Source organism: Neodiprion pinetum, chromosome 6 (assembly GCF_021155775.2).
Source record: "Neodiprion pinetum isolate iyNeoPine1 chromosome 6, iyNeoPine1.2, whole genome shotgun sequence".
NCBI lineage: Eukaryota > Metazoa > Arthropoda > Insecta > Hymenoptera > Diprionidae > Neodiprion > Neodiprion pinetum.
In genome coordinates, this window is record NC_060237.1 from 9,089,941 (window position 1) to 9,110,159 (window position 20,219).

General features: G+C 38.9%; 2 protein-coding genes and 1 long non-coding RNA gene across 5 annotated transcripts in view; 2 read left to right on the top strand and 1 right to left on the bottom strand.

Annotated features, from left to right (window-relative positions):
• The window catches only part of LOC124221211 (LIM domain only protein 3), a 106,604-nt gene that overhangs the window by 83,438 nt on the left and 2,947 nt on the right, over nucleotides 1-20,219 (bottom strand). For 2 of the 3 annotated variants that reach the window (XM_046630974.2, XM_046630973.2), the window contains exon 1: nucleotides 7,646-7,754. The exons of the other annotated variant lie outside the window; for it this stretch is intronic. In XM_046630974.2, coding sequence (XP_046486930.1) covers nucleotides 7,646-7,721 — 76 coding nt within the window. In that variant the 5' untranslated portion in view covers nucleotides 7,722-7,754. Of the gene's footprint in view, nucleotides 1-7,645; nucleotides 7,755-20,219 lie in introns of those variants that run through there. 3 annotated transcript variants of the gene reach the window in all.
• LOC124221215 (uncharacterized) overlaps nucleotides 1-20,219 on the top strand; it is a 61,779-nt gene that overhangs the window by 19,354 nt on the left and 22,206 nt on the right. The gene's annotated exons all lie outside the window — the stretch shown is intronic.
• Nucleotides 7,835-9,720, top strand: LOC124221210 (probable cytochrome P450 9f2). Its single transcript, XM_046630972.2, has one exon. The coding sequence runs from the start codon at nucleotides 7,943-7,945 to the stop codon at nucleotides 9,467-9,469; it is 1,527 nt and encodes a 508-aa protein (XP_046486928.1). The 5' UTR covers nucleotides 7,835-7,942; the 3' UTR covers nucleotides 9,470-9,720.

Consider the following 20,219-nt stretch of genomic DNA (forward strand, 5'->3'; position numbering starts at 1 on the left):
GCAGAACAAGAATCTAAAAATTGTTTAAAACAAAAGCATGTTATGCGAGTTTAAAACTGTTAAATAATTTAGTCGGCATCAGCGAGAAGATTTTACACGATCGTTTTTGGGTGTAATTTGCAATCTGATCATTAACTACCGAACTTATGGGTTACTTCATTTGCAAAAAAATGTGGATATGTTCTTCAAACTAAAATTTTCTGTAGCATCAGAATCTGATTAATTGAAATGATATCTGAATATTGACAATTGCAAATAATTTGCATAATTTGACGGTTGTGCGTCAGATTGCAAATTGGATGCTTACTTTTATTCTGTGCCTCATTTTCAATTTTATTAATCTAAAATTGCTGAAGAATGTCAATTTAAGAAGTGATTTGAAACAATATCTAGGAATTTGGTAGATAAAATCAGTTCAAACAAGTCGATCAGACATTTGTACTATGAAATTTTACTGATATAATTAGAATTTTCTGTCCGTTAAAAGAGTTTAGAATTTCATTCACATATTCCCTTAATATCGATACTTTTTGTTCAGTTCATTACGAGATAGTGTAAAATTATGGATTTATCAAGTTTATTCATTTATTTGTATAAACCCGGATTATTTTCTCAAGTATGTAAAAATAAGAAGACTATAATTCAAAACAATAGCATCACATATCGAATTTCTCATTTCAAATCACGTCTGTCAATCGAAATTAGTTCATATCTAATGAATATTCTGTCGGGGCGTCGGAATAAAAAAAAAAAAACAATCATGTTAGTATAAGAAATAATAAAAAGTGTTCTCCGTTAGGTTAGTTCAAATAATATTATGAACCGATTACTCAACATTCTCCAGAGTTTTCGAAACACGTTTGTATATAATGCAATCCAATCATCATCGGTAACTGATAATCGTTACAGCTGTATATGAAAATGAATAACGAATAATTTACCGTCACAAGGATCCAAAACTTGATCAGTACAATCAGTAGAACTTTCTTTTGAGTGAGATAAATATGTTTCGTTCCGCACGTGAGAAATCCTGAATTCGCTATCAAAGTCTGAAAGGAAAGGTAAAAATAATAATCGTAGAAAAAACGAAGATACATTTTCAAAAGAGAAAAAAAAAAAAAAAAAGAAAAAATACGCCAACGACTCGGCAGAAAAAATATAGAGGACCAGTTGAAAAGTGACGATCGTTAGGACATTTTACTTTTAGATAAATGGGGAATTTTCGTAGGGATATGAAAAGAAATCATCGTTGGAAATTGAAAGATGAGGAGCGTAACACCGTGTCGTTATTTCCGTGTTGTTATACCGAAAAGTTAGTAACAAAACATACGACGATCAGATTTTCCCGCACCCCCGTTCTTCCGGCGATTCATCCGAAACCCCCGCAGATAGGGTTGCAGAACTATCGCATAGCGCGCGAGGGGGTAGTGAATGCAATTATAATTTTAATTTCGAAGGTATTTAATAAAGGGGTGCAACCACACGCAGGCAGAAACAGACACACGCACGCACACGCACGCAAAGAAGGCGCGTGGGTGGCGACGGGAGAGGAGAGAACGGGCCTGTGAACTAATTAGTAATTATGGCTTGACAGCCGACCGTTCCATGGCCCCCCCCTCGACCCCCCTCGAACCCCCCCCTCGACGTTCGCGTTCGTCCCGTCACGGTTGGATGGCCCCGCTGAAAGCTGCCCGTTGCATTTCCCCGAACGCTGTTGGCATTTCGTTTCAACGTGCAGATCGTTGAATGCCATTCGGTTGCCAATTGGCTCCTACCCCGCGACTAATTGGTCCATGCGCCGCACGACAGCCCCACTTTTGCAGTCTTTGGCTATTAATGTGTTTACTATTCACCTTTCGTGGTCGTTGTTTTTACGTTGGTTTTTTTTTTTTTTTTTTTATATTTTCCTTTTTCCCCACCGTTAAACCGATCTTTCCTGGTATGCGTGGGTAATGTTCGTTCAACGGTACTTGCGTTCGATATTTTCTTTTACGTTTACATTTTTTACCTATTATATGTCCATAGATTTGATCTCGCGGTGTAAATTTATTCGTTTTCGAAAAATACAGGCATTATTCTGGAAATTTTAACAAATCGCTTATTTTCAAACGAAGTACGCATGTAAGATCGTTTTATCATACTCGAATAATAAATACTCGAAATTATAATCATGATAGGAATGATTTTACTTAAATTTTCAATTTCCAGCTGTTGTAAAAAAAATTTTCAATAAGGTCGGTTACAATGAAAACAAGTTCAATTGCTGCGGAGGAATTATGGATATTGTGCGTTATTCGATTTTACGGCACGGTTCGGAGTACATCTACATACATACATACATAGATACGTACACGCGTACGAATGAATCGAAAGAGATGAAGTTTGTGTATAGAGGTACGATATTCGGGCTAACGAGTTGAACGTGTAATTCTGACGAGTGGTTGTTCGATGTTTTTCGATAATTAAATAACGTTTGATGCCAATGGTATGGGTATAATACGTATAATTGCATTGTACGAGCTTGTTCTATTGAATTAGTTTCGATTAAAGAGAAAACGATGAACGGTCCCTTCGTGTCCAGCTACACGGAACCGAAACGAGCACGAATAATTAAGTTAGCGGTTCCCCTGTATTTTTTTTTTCACATTTTTTTTTCTCCATTTTAACTGGATAACTCCGGGATGCCCCGAGCGTTCATCTATTTCGGACAATTTGCGGTGAAATCGGACGGCATTCCCGAGTCAATTATAACGCGAACCGTGTAATCTGATTTTTTTTTAAATTCGATTAGAGCGATTTTTGCTTGCTCGATAATTATTTACTCAATGGAAATATTATTTAACTACGTATAATTGAAAATCGAATTTGAACAGACGTATTATCATAATCGTTTACAGGATGACAAACAATTTTCCACCACGTTTTCGTTATTCGAAAGCTTGCGATTAATTAATTGAGAGGCGATATTTCACACTTTCGTACGGCAATGAAATTCGGATTGGATAAACTATGAATCATTATTGCATGGTTACGCTGCACGTTGAAGCTTTATTTTTACTATACCTAAATGCAATTACTTACGTTTATATGTGTATTATATACCAAACGCCGAAATACGCGTTGCACGTTTTCCCGACAATACTTGTTATAAATTCAATGAAATTTCGGCCCATCATTTACTCTACCCGGACCATTAATTACGCATTAACAAATCCGCCTCACTACGAATTACGTGGCTAATTCCTACCGCAGAAAAAAGGACGAAATTAAAATAATGATTTATACTACAATCAACGAGGGTGAGCCCATGGAATTAACGATCTTCTATCAGTTCAAATTTTCACTTTATTTTTTTTTGCAAGGAAACTATTTTTCCAACTCCGATTTTCTCACGTTTCACGGTCATACTTGACCGAATCACGGATGAAATTTATTGGAAAAATGAAGTATTCGTTGAAGATACTGTAGCAAAAGTAATGAAGGTAATTTTTATTTCGAATAAGGTTCACTCAGTTTCTAAATATTAAAAAAAAAAAAAAACTTTCTAGAAGAGTTAAAAAATATGATACATTTATTTAATAAAATATGCGATTGAATATGATATTGACTAAAATAATGAGTTAAAAGTACTGCCCAAGGTATTGTGTTGAAACATATTTAAAGACAGTCGTATACTCTGATTCCAGTTGTGGAATATCGCACTTGACTAATACAATTTCACAAAATCATCACCGTGCAGGGTAATCAAATCAATTCGTTCGATCATCCTCTTTCACACAATTATTGAAAATCAAAAAATCACCGAGTGTGCAACGCTTGTGAATTTGAATCATTCAACGTTTCGGAGTAGAAAAAAAATCCTGTAAAAATCGTATATTATACATGGAGAAGTCGGAAGCGAGCTTTTGCAGGGGAGTAGCGATGATGGGGTGGGGGATGGGGGGCAGGAGTTGGAGTGCGGGGGTGGCAATTTTAAACTGTCCCTGGGCGAAAATGGTTTTGGGCATAGCGTCCGGCTAGTGAGGCGAAGCGTGCAATGATTGATGCAGGGCTGAGGGGTGCTCGGGGTGGGAAATTTAATTAACGTAAATGCCGTCACCACGGCCGGCGCTACACACGCCGTGTGTGGCGTGTGGGGGGCAATCGCTCATATGCAACCTGCCCCCCCCACCCCACCCCCAACCCTCGCAGCCCTCGAGCCCAGGTTATTAAACACCCTCGACTCGACTCTGCGCGGCGCACGCCGAAAGGGGTAAGAGTTTTGCGATGGGTATGCCGAGATTCCCTCTCTCTTCCGCCCCTTTCGCCCCTTTCGCCCCTTCCGTCACTTCCATCCCCTCCGCCCCTGATCTGATTTAACCGAGACGCGCGATGCATCAGCATCAGGGGCGGCCAGCAGCCCTGCGGATACCGCAACTACCGTGATCGATCGCGGTATGTGCAGTTGACGTCCGGATACAGATTTCATCGGTAGGTAATATTAACGCCTAGCGAAATGCTTGATCCCCCTCTCCCCAACCACCGACGTTTGCAGGGTTTTGGTTTGGGCTGAGGTTTCGGCGTTTCTATATATTCAATGTGCGCGCACAGTTGTCACGTTCCATTTAATTTCTGCCCCGAGGTATGTAACTATTTACGTATCGTGTAACTCTGATTTTACACAGGTATCGTTATTGTATACAAATTTCTCAGGTAAAAATTGACCCGGTTATATGTTGTAATATTATGAGAATATTTGCATATAAAGAATTCAATCATCCTGAAGAGTAAAGAAAACGTAGTAGTAAAATTCAAAAACAAATTTCCTTTGGAAATATACAATGGTCAAGGTTCTCTTCTGCTGAAAGAGCCTGGGGATTAAAACTGATACCAACAATTAGGGATACGTATATGCGGTTTTGAATTAAATTTCTCGAGTGATTTTCTCACGAATATGGAAAAATTGTACCCTGCTGGATTGACGATAATTTTTTTTTCACACAGTCATGAAATTCTTTCACCTTATTAATTTCAGTAATTCATGGATCGTTTAGTTTAAATTATATATTCGAAGCGTTGAGGAGAAAGAAAAATTGAAATAAAAACTGCACAAAGTGTAAAAACGTCGCAGGGAGAAAATTGGCAGAAAAAAACAGAAAGTAAAAGAAATAATTATAAAAAAAAAAAATACCGAAACAAATTATCTTCCTCGGGAAAAGTAAACGGATTGCAGTAAAAAAATGTCTCGTCGATTCTGCGGAACCGCATTCGAGCGACCGCGTCGTCAAGACTTGGCGACAATAGCGATCCTGTGCGGTAATAAAGTTTGGGCAACAATTCTATAATCCCTGAAACCTAATTAGGAGCGAGACTCTTGCGAGATACCAGAACCGACTTAACTTTGGTACAAACAAGAACAGTATCCTCCTCTCTTGAGGGCTAAGAAACTTAGTTTTCTTGACGATGGGCGGTGAGGGGGGGGGGGGGGCAGAGAGGAGGAATAACGTTGTTTGCGGGGGTCGCCGCCGGCTGGCCAATGTAATCGGTTGTAAAAATGTAATAAAAGATCAAAGCTCTCGCCAAGGGGCAAAACGGATATCATACGCAGAGCTGCCATGCTCGGCCTGCCCACGCCATCGAATATCAAGGCTGTCTTAGTCTTCGGCAATTTTTTGATCTGCTCACCCCAACCCCCATGTGTCAAACTTGCATGAAACATAATTTTCGACAAGAGCACAGAAATAAACAAGTCACAGAGAAAGCTCGCTTCGTTTATGATTCGCGTAAGTAACTCACAGGTAGGGGAATTGTTTTTTTTTATACTTTAGATTGATCGGCACTGATGAAGATATTAAAAATTTTCCCGAATCAAGATTTGGATTTATTTTGTTACGTATTGCAGGTACGCACGTAATCCAAAACGTACGTCTGGATATGTTGATTTTCTTTATTTAGTTTTTTTATTTTTTTTATTTTTAAAACGCGTGTAATATAAAGCGGCAGACGACAAGACTCGAGGCTCCTTGAGAATTGATGTACACCGGGCGGTGTATCGGAATTTTTCATATTTGCATATCGGAGGATATTGCTTTGTGTGTTTATATATCAAATCATAATATGATAGGATGTCAATAAGACGTGTCTCCGGGCTTCTTGACTTTGTATTGCTTAGTGAGCAGGAAAATTGACTCTCCGGTAAATGTTGAAATATTTTTGAAAGGTGGACAGGACTCTCGACATCGCGAAACTTTACTCTTAATCAACAAAAAGTCAGTTGCACTCCGAAATATAGCTTTTTCTTTTCGGTTCCCTCGTACCTCGTGAATCTAGGTAGATGAAACTTTGTATCCAAAAAAAAATCGAGGAATAGATTATGGAATTTTTGTTTTTACTCTTGTGATGTAACCTGAAGCCTAACTTTGAGTAAAACTGAATCCATTTTACTTCATAGCTCCGACTAAATAAGGCGGCCTATACGAAAATAAAACAAATAGCAGTATGTAGTCGTCCTTAAAATGTTAATTTTTGGATTTCGACCGGTTCGTCACGCGAAATCGCTTTCAAATAACAATTCCTTCATTTTTTCACGTATTTATCTCAACTCTAAGCTGTGCCCGCAAGAGGCTGGATTCCCACATTGAATACCTTCAGCGGCACATTAAATATATTCAACGGATTTCGATAAAATTTGGCCAAGGGAGGCTTCTTGGTTCGCTGATTACGAATCTGAACTCGAAATTTAAAAATTCAAAACGACGGATCCAATACGACAGACAAAAATCCGAAAATTCACTCGATATTGAATCCAATATTTGCCTTTCAAATTTCAAGTAGGGAATTTTTTTTTTGAATTAACTGGCGCCGATTTGGAGGCGTGTCGGTCGAAACTCCAAAAATGATCTATTAAGGACCACCTTCAAGTACGCAAAGGAATAAGTAGCTGTGATTTGAAAAGTAGGCTCGCATCCGTTCCATGATTGAAAGTGAACTTGACCGGTTATTCAATTCCCCGCCTGCATTGCTCGTATTGAGCTATGACGTGTCTGTTTCTACGTACCCATTATACAGAGCAGCCGGATTGAGGATACGCCTCCAGAATTTAGAGCGTGAATTGAATATGATCTGATCAGGAAAATACGAGATCAGGGCGACGATTAATGGAGATGAAACGGGTCATAACGACGAACTTAGGTAACGCGATGTCCGGTCGAACACTTTTGGAATTCATCTTCATCTCTTAAGTTAGACATTTTCTTCGGTAGGGTGAGCCAAAAAAACTAACCTATCGAATCTATGGTCTTAAAAGGACCTGTTTACTGAGAAAAAAATTCTCCCGTTTGAAAAAATTTTTAGCTCAATTTTAAAAGGTGTCGCTGACCAATTGAAAATTCCCATTTAAATAACACGCAAAAAAATTTTTTTTATTAAAAATGCTATAACTTTTGAACCGTTAGAGATAAAAAAAATTTCAAGGCATATTCTTGTAGGGCATTAAATTCTCTAAAAAAAGACCCCCGCATGGATTTTCTAAACTCAAAAATTCGTTACGTTGGTTAGTTAGTTTTTTTGTTCTTCACCCTACTGTTCAGGTACATGGATTGGTCACATCTATTAGATGTGCTACCAAATGAAGTGAAAAATTTTATGCGTGTTTTTTTTTAATTACCTCTGAAATTTGAACTCCATTCGCATGGACTTGATTCGCATTCGCGATTGCGAGAACTAGCATGTGTAGCTATCATCTTAATACGAGCACAGCGAACACTGAGTGTGACCCTACATTTAACCCGCAACTATCATTGAGTAACCTTTTGATGACGGACAATCTGTCGTTGTCAACGTTGGTTATTGCGCACATCGCGTTGATACGTCAGTAACAACCGGGGATCCGACTGAAGTGAGTCCTCTCACTGGATTCGCAGACTGTCGAGTTGTGTGATCGCGGTGCGAGCATCGAATCGCGATGTATTATATTTACATCGCTTGTGGAATAAGCCTGCTGGGCGCTTGGTGTTACCATTACTTAACGAAGAACAACGGATACTGGGAAAAGAAATGCGTACCTTGTCCGAAGGGCGCCGTGCCAGGATTCGGACACTTCTTTTCCATGTACTTGATGCGGAAAAACGTGTTTCAATTGGGGGAGGAGTTTTACAATGAAATGCCCGGCAGAAGTATGGTCGGACTTTACAACGCCGGCAATCCCACACTCTTAGTGAGAGATCCCGAACTGGTGAAAGCTGTGCTTCAAACGAGTTTCGCAAGCTTCAATTCAAACGGCATAGAGGTTGACCCTCAATTGGACCGGCTGGGAGCCAAAAACCCGTTCTTTCTTGTTGGTGATGAGTGGAAAAGTTCTCGTCAGCTATTATCCTTGGCCTATACGCCGGGGAAGCTCAAATACATCTACGAGTCGATAAACGTTGTCTGTGCGAGTTTTGTCAAGTATCTGAATAACAAAGTCAATCAAGGAAACGGCGAGTTCGAAATTGAGTTGAAGGATCTCTACTCGAAGTTCACCGCAGAGGTTGCCGCCAGTTCAGCGTTTGGCGTTGAAGGTCATTCCTTCAGCGAGGACGAAGACGGGACCTTTACAAAAATCGGAAAAACTATCTTCCAACCGACGATCATCAAGGGAATAAAGACCATGTTAATACTGTTCGTACCCTGGGTTGCGAAAGTTTTAAAAGCACGCTTCATGCCACTTGAAGTCCAACAATTGTTGGTGAAGCTTGTCAAAGACATGATAAAGTACAGAAACGATCATAACGTGCAGCGTAAGGACTCCCTGCAGTTGATGATCGATTTGAAAAAATCCGGCACCATCGATCCGAGCACTGGCAGAGAATACGACGACGAAACTATCATCGGACACGCGACAACATTTTTCATCGAAGGATACGAGACGTCAAGCGTTACGCTGAGTTTTTTCGCACACCTGTTGGCGAGTCATCTTGAAATTCAACAACGCGTTCGCGAGGAAGTTTTGACCGTCGCTGAAAAGCACAATGGAATCACGTACGAGGCACTTCAAGAAATGACGTACCTCGAACAAGCGCTGTACGAATCGATGAGGATTTATCCCGCTGCCGGGACTTTGTTCAAAGTCTGTACGAGCAATATCGAACTCCAAGGATCCGACGGAATTACCTGTGAAGTTGAACCTGGAACCTCTGTGATGATATCACTGGCCGGAATGCAAAAGGACCCCGACTACTGGCCAGATCCTGAAAAATTTGATCCTGACCGTTTTTCCGAAGACAATAAACAGGCCAGGCACAAATTTCTTTACATTCCTTTCGGAGGAGGTCCTCGAGCCTGCATCGGTATGCGAATGGCCATGCTGCAAATTAAGGCAGCAATTGCTACGACGCTCGGGAACTTCACTCTTGAAGTGTCACCGAAAACTCAGCTTCCTATAAAACTAAACCCGTTTTACTTCATGGCAGCGGCTAAAGGCGGACTGTGGGTGAAGATAAAACCTTTGTAATTTGTGCAACCTATTTCTGTTTTCACACTTTCCGAGACAACGAACGAGAACGTAGCATTTTAACATTTTCCATTTTGAGAGCCCTCCAACAACGCGTTGAGAAAATACTGTAACCGTGAAAGCCACATTTCAAACACTAATTGACTATTGTGATAGAAATCTACGCTGTTTGATAATAAAGTCTGCCTAATCAAAACGATGTACTGTACAGATTAAAAACGCTGCATCAGGGATTGATGTATTTTCATAAACATGTATTTCCGTATCGCCTTTCTGTCGTTTATACTTTTCGTGAGTAAACATTACCTAAACCTATAATTGCTGAAGAACTATAAATTACACTGTACGTATATTAGACCAGCGGACTTCGGGGATCCTCAATATCCGTAGCATAAATTCCATGAGCTGAAATGGTCAACATTTTAACAATGATGCTCAACGTAAAGTAAAATCGGAAATATTGGATAATTGATCTGAAATTTTTTAAGTATTTTAAGATGTAAAATCCTTATCCTCCGCATTTTCGCCAACCTATTTCTACTCCACGTTTGTCATTTTACCTCTGGAAGAAAATATGAAACGTCGACCGAGCACGTGCCGTTGTATATATCAATAATGATTTCGTCTCGGTAACAATCTATGTATACGAAGCTTATCGCATTTATTACCTATCCCCGGACTACTACGAGAATAGCGAAGTCTTGAGTGAGGGCAAAAAACCCCGCTGCAGACTCGTTCATCGGTTATTTTACAACCCCAAGATAGGGGCGCGTAACGTCTTTGTTTTCACCACAACATCCCCCGACCTTTCTCTCTCCAGTCAGCCATTTGACCAGAGAAATGCTCTCTCGCTACGGTAAAGGCGGAGGGGGTAGTTACAGATAAGAAACTGCTTGCCGTTTTCCGATTTTCTTTATTGGCCTATCTTCATTGTCAGCCGTTATTGAAAACGAGTCACAGGACGAGAACAAAGAACCGTTCTTCATTCTTCTAGCGTTGCAAAATTGAAGTCATCATGTTCCGTCTGTCGTTTCTTCATTACCTGATCGGCTGAAATAATTTGCAGACAAATTCGTCCTGGATTGTGAATCCGTTCGCGGTGTATATTTTCGAGACGTTTTTTGACAAATTATCATAAACATTTGTTCACTAGTTTCGCGTACATTCTAGAAAAACGTGAATTAGCTTGAGAACCCCAAACATCGAAAAAACGTGGCGGGAATTCAGCAAAATAGAAACGAAGCTTTGAATTTGTGATTTCTAACTGTATTTCAAAATCAGATTTGCAATCGCCGTTTTCAACTTTGTCCGATACTTGATTTACTGTAAATGTTAGTCAAATTAGGTATAACGAAATTGTAAGTTAATGTTTGAGTCAAAAATTTCACAAAATATTTTATTATGTTTGAATTAAAAAAAAAAAAAAAATATATCACATGTATTTGAAAATAATTGTCGAAAATTTCAAAATTTTCTTGCTTTCTTTGTACCGATTTTTCCATCTCCTCGGCGATCAGTCTTCATAATTGGTGTTAATCAACTTCACGCTACTCGAAAATTTTCGAATTTTAATTTGACCTTATCTCCAGCTTACGGAACATTCGAAGGAGTTTCGAGTCCGTTCCGTGGCAATAATTTCCTCGCATCATGCAGCGCAAACTTCGAAACTAGACGCAATTCCGCCGCCTCGGATACCGCGCGAAATAAAGCGAGTAAGTGTCTTTTGGACAATAAGAGGTGGCTCAGCGCCCAAGTTTTACCGGGAAAGATGCAAAAATGGGTAAAGAGGCGATGCTCGCTGTGAAACGCGGATACCACGCGGTTGTTGGCAGGCGGACCACGGCAACGATTCCCGCTCGAGGGGGGAAGAGGTTCGGCCAGATAAGGTGCGGGCATAAACGTCCGCAGATAAGGGTAGTTTGCACCCCCGTTGTGGACAGTTAGCCTTAAATGAGGTGGGGCTGCTCGTGAGATCAGGCCTTTGTGCCCCAAGGACGTTACGGAACCTGCGGAACTGTTGCTGTTTACAAACTGCGAGGACCACTCGGTCACATCGCCTCAACCTTCTCCTCGAGATAAAATATACCAGCTTGTTCTTTTTTTTTTCTAAACGATATGACTGACGGTTTGAAGAGGAGATGCAGAAAAGGCTGTGCTTGCACAGCTTAGAAAGAAAATAAACGGTAAATTTCACAAACGAATTGGGTGCATGGGGATCAATATCTATTGCGGAAGGACGATTTGGCGAAGTTCAAAACATGCGAAAATGAAATAACGAAAGACGAATTTTTCGAAATATCGATACTTTTGAGTTCTGGCTGCAGGCACTTGAAGCCTTTTTTACTCCTCACCTTCATTCATCTACCTGATTATTTAGTTCAATCAAATCAACTCGCTTCTTCGTAGTGCATTTCTTTTTTACTCCATCTCACGCGGACGTGACGATCCGATCTTCTAATTTTCCATTTGGCGGGAGTGATTAATCTTTTAGTTTCGTTAATTCAGATGCTCAATTTTCGAACATTAGCAACAGAAATTAGTCGTAAATCACATATATGTATAAATCGTGACAATCGCATAACAAAAATAAACAATAAATCACACTTAACAGAGAAAATTTGAAAAGACAAATTTAAATTCAATTCTTACATTTTGTTAAATCCTTTAGTATGTAAATTGTGATAGTTAGAAAATATCATTTTTATACATATCGAAAAATACAGCCATCGGAATATCGATTATTACCGACGCACATTCTTGGTTTTCAATTTTGATAAAAGTGTCTGGCTTGAAGTTACCGTCACGCAATTTTTTAAGTAAGAAAATTGATGGGGCAAAAATTGTAAACGTTTTTTGTTCCAAATTTTTCTAGCAAAAGTAGATAAAAAAAAAAAAATGTTAATCATTAATCGTAATTATTTTGGTGAGTAATTTTTTCAGAATCCACATTAAGAAATTCTAGACAATTGGGAATGTAGAATCACGTACAACTTTTATATCTAATCCAAACATTACATCCTTACATTCAAAGTTCGAATTATAAACAAGTAAGACAATTTTTTTCTCGCGACTCGATTGCTTTTAATCATCAATAGTTATTTTTTTGAGTAAACCGCGGGATCAATAGAGTCAAGTCTCAAAGGAATTATGTTTCAATGGCTGTCGAATGCATGGCTGAAAAAATTGAATATGATCAGTCGTAAACCGGTTCAGTATTATATAGATATAATCAAAATTGCTCATAATCGTCCCTCACAATTTGTGCGACAATTTTCATCGGCAATAATAATTTTGATAATCGTTTAAAGATCGCGTTCATTTGAAAAGGCCGATCCGCGCGATCTGCTGTAACGAACGGCGGTCATGTGATCCGGGAAAGTTGAAGTAGCAGCAGCTTTGAAGAGATTGAAAAAAGAAGAATTGAATGGAAAGGACGGGACGCCAAGAGGGGGGCGGCGTGTCGGTGGCCAAATGGTGGCTATTGAGGAGCACCCCTTAAGATAAGGGGACGCCGGAGCGACGGGTTGGCCCACCCCCCCCCCCATCCCTCATACATTTCCGCTATCTGACGCTAAACGGCGCCCCTAAAACCGCCCGAGACTCGAGTGGAGTTGCGGAGCCGCGTCGTTCTCAAACCTGGGTAATTCGTCGTCACTTTATACCGCCGCAGAAGCCGCGAGATAGCAAGAATTTAGCCGCTCTTCAAATTCCCTGCCGCAGATCATTTTACGCGCTGAAGAAGAAGAAGACGTTTCCTATTTTTATTTATTCTTTATTCTTTACTCTTTCGTTCAGCGGAAAATCACTTAGAGTTCTTCTTTGAACACCTTCAAAGTTCAGATAACGAATGGAGTATTCGAAAATTGTCACTTGAATTATTTCATGCATAAATTTCGGATGGGTATAATTTTTAAACTTTACACCGAGAGAAATTTTTAGTTTCGACTATCGCTCAGTCCTTAACTATTTTCATTTTTTACCACAGTTGAAAAATATAGTTCGAGGTAGAAAATGAAAATTAGTTTTCTGGCAGTTACCGGAAAGTCTAGTATCCGTTACTATTCTTTCTCATTATCATCACTGTTGCTATATTTTTTTGTAAATGTTGCGAAAATTTAATGGTTGTGCAACGGTAAATTGATGTCAATGCCTTGTTTAACTAAAAAATTAGAGTAAACCTCGCAAACTGATTTTGCGTTGGAATTACCAAAAAATGATCGACGATAGCGCAAAATAGTTACGTGTACCTCATTTTTCGTAGTCCCAAAAATATTTAAACCGTTTTTTTTAACGATACCTGCTTTACTCAATTTTTCTAGTCACTGTGACAAATGAAATTTTTCTCAGTCGCAGGCCTAATTTTTCAGCTTTTATTCTGCGACGTGGGAAACGAGAATGGTGGAGATTTTGGCCCCGGTAACTAGCAGGCGCAGCCAACTACTACCAGACACCTATGTACTTAACGTATAACCCCGTGTAAGCTCACGCCCGAACAAATTTCCCCCCTTTTCGTACCACCTGAGTAACTCCTCGTACCCAGCGTTATGAAGTTGTGTTGAACTTTTGAACGGGCATAGTTTACGGAACACCCTTGGGTGACTACGGAAGCTTAACTCGCCTCGTGACATTGTACCCTCCTGAAACAATACTGCAGGCTTAAAAGTGAAGCGAAAATTGGAGGAGTATACCGGACGCTGGGGGACGACCGTCTTGAATATTCGAAACTTTGACGTCATCGTGCCGAAAGAAATGAATTGGGGAAAAAAGACCGGACAATTATCGTCAATTTAAGATTATGGTTGGAATTTATCGCATCTGTTTCAGATATTTCTTTGTTTTGTCATGTAGAATGCTGAAATTGTATTATTTACTATTGGTGAAAGTTTGATGTTTTCCACGGTGAAATGAAAAATTTCACTATCATATAATCTTGTTATTTATCCGTAATCCTTACGTGTTGAAACTTCACAAGGTGTTACATTACAAGTTACTTATAATCTCTTTTCGTCTCGCTTTACGCACGGTTTTTGGATGACGGAATTGAATAGATAATCAAATATTAACTATCATCACACATCCGTACAACGAAGAATCCCTAGAAATTATTTTAATTGAGTGAAATCGTTAAGGAAATGTCCAATGGGAGTTGAGAAGTCGAAGAAAATAAATACGCATCAATACCCGTTTACATATCTATCTGGTCAAAGTCTGACGTTTTATTGACTGATTTTGATTTCTTGCGGAAAAACAAGAATGCCTGTTTTTCTTTTTAATTCGCCACCAATAATTCAATCTGTCTCTAATAAACAGTCAACTTTTTGCATATGTATATATATATATATATATATATTCGGCGAAGGTCAATATGTGGACACATACAATGATAAACGATCATGAATAATTTTGATATAAAATAAATACACAAGTTCAGTTTCACGGAAAAAATCGTTGAAAATTTGCAAAGAAAATAAGAAAATAAAAAATAAATAAAAAAATTGCGCAATGGATTTTCGAATCTGAATAATTTGAACAATATTTTGAAACGAAGCTAGAATTTTATCAGGAGGGGGCGAAACCCGTCTGTTGGAAATAAGTTAGCAAAGCCAGAGCTCCCAACCCCGAAGCCGACTCGCGAGCCGAGCATACGTGTAGGCATAAAGTGCCGGTGAGTGCGTGCAGGAGTTGCGCGGGTGTATAACGTGTAGGAAACCCTCGGGGTAGGTACTTGCGGTAAATCTAATAATGTTGTAATGTTGTTACCCCTGAAGTTGCCTCCTAAGTTTGGCATATACCAGCCCCCGCTATGCGGGGAATTTCTAACATGTTAGACATTTTATCGTCCCGGCAGTGTGTGTGTGTGTGTGTGTGTGTGAAAGAAAAACAACACCAAGCACTTTGATGCAAGCTGTCTCGATTCTCGACCACCTGCAGGATACCCGACAATTTTGTTACTCGAAAATTGACGCGTTGTACTTTTTGACAATGAATTTTAAATCTGTAATTTGATGTTTTGTTTTCTTTTATTTTAGATTAAATGAATTTGCCTTGTTTTTTTTGTTTTTTTTTTTTGTGTTTTTTTATCTCTTTCGTCAGATCGACGATGAAAATGAGAAATCTACCTTTCAAATCTTGTTCACAGGTCAATTAGATGATTGAATATTTTTTTTCTCGAAACTTGCGATTATTATCCATGATATTTTCAAGTCATGTAAATGAGAAATTATACGCCTGTTTCAACTTTTATGAAATATGGTTAAATTTTTAAAATTATTTGGTATATTTCTTGCATTTTTTTTTTTTTTCAACGTTGCCATAGGAAGCTTTGAACGTGTGTTATAAAATTCTTGGAAATTTTTGTAAATAAAATGTGGCTCAGCGTTTTGTAAATTAACTCGAAATTCTTGAAATCATGTGAAAACTTTTGGTATTCTCAAAAATAATTTCACATGATTCGATATTCTGCCGGATCTCTATAATAATCTTTAAAATTATTCAAAATCCTATGAAATATTACGAGATTAGGTAAATCCTGCTGAAATAATTTCAACATCTTTGACGATACATCGTTGCGAACTTTGGAAATTCTTGAGGTTCGGTGAAATGCTTTTGCAGGTACGATGTTAAATTTTGAAACATGCTATTCGCGCAAAATGTATTACATCGGTAAAAAAGGAAATCGATTTTCTGTGAACGAGACGCAAAGATTAAACTCGCGTTCCCATTAAATTCTACATTCTCTCCGTCTGCAGAACGATCTTCGCAAACGTGAGGAATATTGATAACCGAGAACCAGCCGCAGTTACGCGTCAATCACGCGAATGCTCGGGTTTGTGTTTGACGGGGGGAAAACTCGTTCGCGATCCGTTTTGCGCCCAGATTGCAGAGAAGGGTTGCAGGCTGTGTGCGTAGGTTAAAATCGCGGCTCCGGTCGCACGGCGGCGCGGCTGTGCAGAATCACAGAGAAAATCATGTTAGTTCGCGAATCGCTGTGGCGTGCCGGTTAATAATTACACCCCGCTGAATCCGCGTGCAGCAACGCTCGTGGGCGAGCAGATAAAAATCAGTAATTAGCCGGGACCATTATGGCGGCCGTTTGAAAAATTAGCGAGTCGGGGAAACCAGCAACCCTCCGGGTATAATCCCGCACCCAACGAGATCCGAGTCCTGCTCTCTGCCCTCCCGGACCTGATTTATACGGGCTTACTATTAATTACTCTTCCACTATGCTCTGACAACCGTATTTCTGAACTCGTTCTAGATTTCCGACCGCCCGATAATCCCAAATCGTTTTCAAATATCCCGAAAATTTTCATACCGTCTATAAACTGCCTCACGATTTTTACATCGCGTTTATTAGCTCGTCACGTGGCGTAGAATTTTTGGGCAGAGGCTGAATAAGAAACTTTCAAAACAGAAAGAAATGATCGAAGATTGGTTCTAAATTAGCTGCGACTTGAGACAATCCTGGTAAAATATATAAATATATAAAATATATGGAAAATATATCTGTCTTTAACGTAACATTTGTATCTTCAACTTCCAAGACCGTGAACTTTAACTAACAAAGACTAATTAATCGCAAATAATTTTTCAGCTTATTATAGGTACAGTGTTATTTTATTTTGAATGCTGAAAATATACCTTTGCTCCGGTGTTAGTGAATTATCGCAGATAACGACCAAGAAAGCTTCTTATGCAAAATCATTATAACGTTACAAGAATAAATCATGCAATGAAACAGATAAGATTTTCTTCATATCGATCAAATAACCCGATTTTGTTTTAAAAAACCAAGCAATAATTTAATCTTTACGAAGTTGTCAACGACTGATGTACTTTTTTTTTTTACTTAAAGTAGTCTCTCAACAGTTTTCCACCTTAGACGGAGATTATTTTAATGTAATGAATCTCAATCAACATAAATTTCACTATTTATTTTTTAAATCATTCTTTCTTTTCATTGGATTATGGTTCTGATGTATAATCTTGAGGTCACAATCTATCAGGCACTCTGATGAAATAATTGAATATTCATTTGTTCATCGTCAATACTTACTCCATTTGAATGTTAAAATGGATTAAGCTTCATCTAGCATTCCACGTACAATATTTGCCGAAACAATTTTCCCCGGAAAATTTAACGATCGAAATAATTGCGCTTAATGAAACGTCAGATATTTTTATTGGATACAATGATAATGATATGAATTTCCTGGATTTCACAATTTAATTAAGCTCGTGGCGAATTAATTACAGGTATTGTGACGTTTGAATTATTCGGTTTTGTGTTGGGCAATTTTTGAACAATCTCACTGCGGAATGCGTCCCCGCAAAATTCCCGGAATTCGTTATCTGCGTTCGGGAAGCGTTCGAGCATATATTTATGTACTTTTTTTTACTTCCTGCACAGGAAGATTGATATTCATTTTCAAAGCACCCAGCGAATGCGCTTGGAAATTTGTGGAGTTGCCTTTCACTGTATTCACACCAATTATGCAGCCTGCGCACCGTGCGAAACTCGATGGCAATCGTAGATTTATCTGAAGAGAGAAAAAAAAACATTTTTATCGGGATTGGTTTGCCAAAATATCGTTCATTTTTATCGACGTTATTTCGACAGATTCGTACAGTGAGTGTTTACCGAATTGTTATAGATTTATACTTGTTACGAAGGTCTCTTAAAAAGTACAAAAATATGAGGTATTAGAATCAGGAAACCAAAGCTTGGATATTGATGCTTCATTTCAAATCACTTTAAGATTGTTAAAAATCTAGCAGATTCGTTCGATTTCATTCTATTACGGCTCATTTTATTCAATAGACTATTTTCCACAAAGTACATGCGTCTTAATATATTTATTCTTACAACATTTTAGCGATATAGATTATGATTAATAAACGGTGAAAATTCCGTTTCAGTACCGTTTTAGGAAGTAGTTTTTTCAATAACAGAAGCCATCGCATAATGAAATCGAACGAATCCACTAGCTTTTCTATCAATCTTGAAGACATTTGAATTACAGTATTTAATGATTTCGAAGCTTTTGTCTATGATTACAGTATTTTCTACTTCTGCATTTTCACAAAAATGTTCCCAGTTTACGAACTTGTTAATTTGATAAATACTCAAAGTACAACGGTCTCGTTAAAAAAAAAAAAAATGAATAAAACGTATTGATTCATGAGCTTCCAAATCTCCTTAACGATACATTTTTTTTTTGTATTAAAGATTTAGACTTCTAATAATTGCCGAAACAAAAATCTAAGAACTTCACGCAGTGAAAATTCGGTTGAACGACGGAGGAGCAGAGAAGGAAGGAATTCAGAGCGACCCTCGAGTGTTCTTTTTTCTCCTTCTAGGATCATTATGCGCAGGTAATATTGAGAATCGACGCGAATGACGCGAATCCGGCGATTGTAGGATGCGACGCAGGTGGCGCCGTCATGGAAGCATTTGACCGCAAGCTCTCACCCTTGTCGTCGAGCCGGCGCTTGTGGAGCACACCCCTGTTACCGTAACCAGATCGAGGCATTCAAGACATAACAGACCGAGATATGCATCATTAGCTCGGCTACGGAAGCCATGGGAATTCCGGCGCCTGTCGGCATTGACTGAATCGTTGCATCGCGGCATCGGTATGACGCGAAGAGGCTTTTGCCGCGATCTTGTGTTATTGCGGCACGTCAGCCATCCCGACACATGATCGACGCCGACCCCGATCGCGAATTGATCCTTCGATTCCTTCGGTATCGTCGGAGGGATGCCTGGATGCATCGAAGCCTTGCAGAATACTCGAGGCAATTCGACGACCGCCCGAATTAAAGGCGTTAGGAAGAGAGAGTGAAGTATGGCAGTTGAAATGAAATATTTGAACAAGAATGAAACGACGTTTCTGCTATGCGATGGAAATGAATATGAGAATATTTTAATTACACAAGCTTGATTGATATCGATAATACGAGGAACGGTTTTATAATAACAATGTTTCTTAGTCGATTATACCGTTTGTTTATTTCCTTCAAGATCATTGTATCACGGTGAATCATTCCCCGACTAATAGGTTGGGTATTAATTACTCAAGATCACTGTATTTTTCAGGGTACGTTGCAGCTGAAGGAACTCTAGTTTTGGATTTAAGTTAATTGATCGAAATTGGCCGATATCGAATGGAGGTGATTTAAGGGGTGTCTCAAAATTGACTCAAGATTTCAATTTTCCGCCATTTTTGGAGTAAATTGTTGCGGGCAAAAAACAAAAGGTAGCAGCGTGAAAGCCTTTCATTTTTAATAACCCTGAACTGTCAGCTGTCACGCTACTTTTTGATTTTTGGTAGCAACAGTTTACCCCAAATCGGGAAAAATTCAAACTCTGTGTGAGTTTTGAGACACCCTTTATATGCACGTAAATTTACATCAAGTCATCTAACAAAGTTTATTTGAGGGGTGAAAATATATGTAATTAAAATCGTTCGAAGTCGTAACATGTACTTGAAACTACCCGGAATCACGCGAATTATATTTTTTTATCCCCTCAAAAACATATTAAATATATACGGTAGACAATTTTTCCGTTACCTTCCATGTTGCATTTTTATCACAGAGAAATGCTGGATATTGTGATCACTGTACGACCCTTAGAGATTTCTTAGTGAAGGTAAATCTGTAACGATATAACGTATACGCGACGCTGCGCCAACTTGTTTATAAAATTTTAAACTTTGTATTACAAGCTTGAACGAAACGGCTGTAG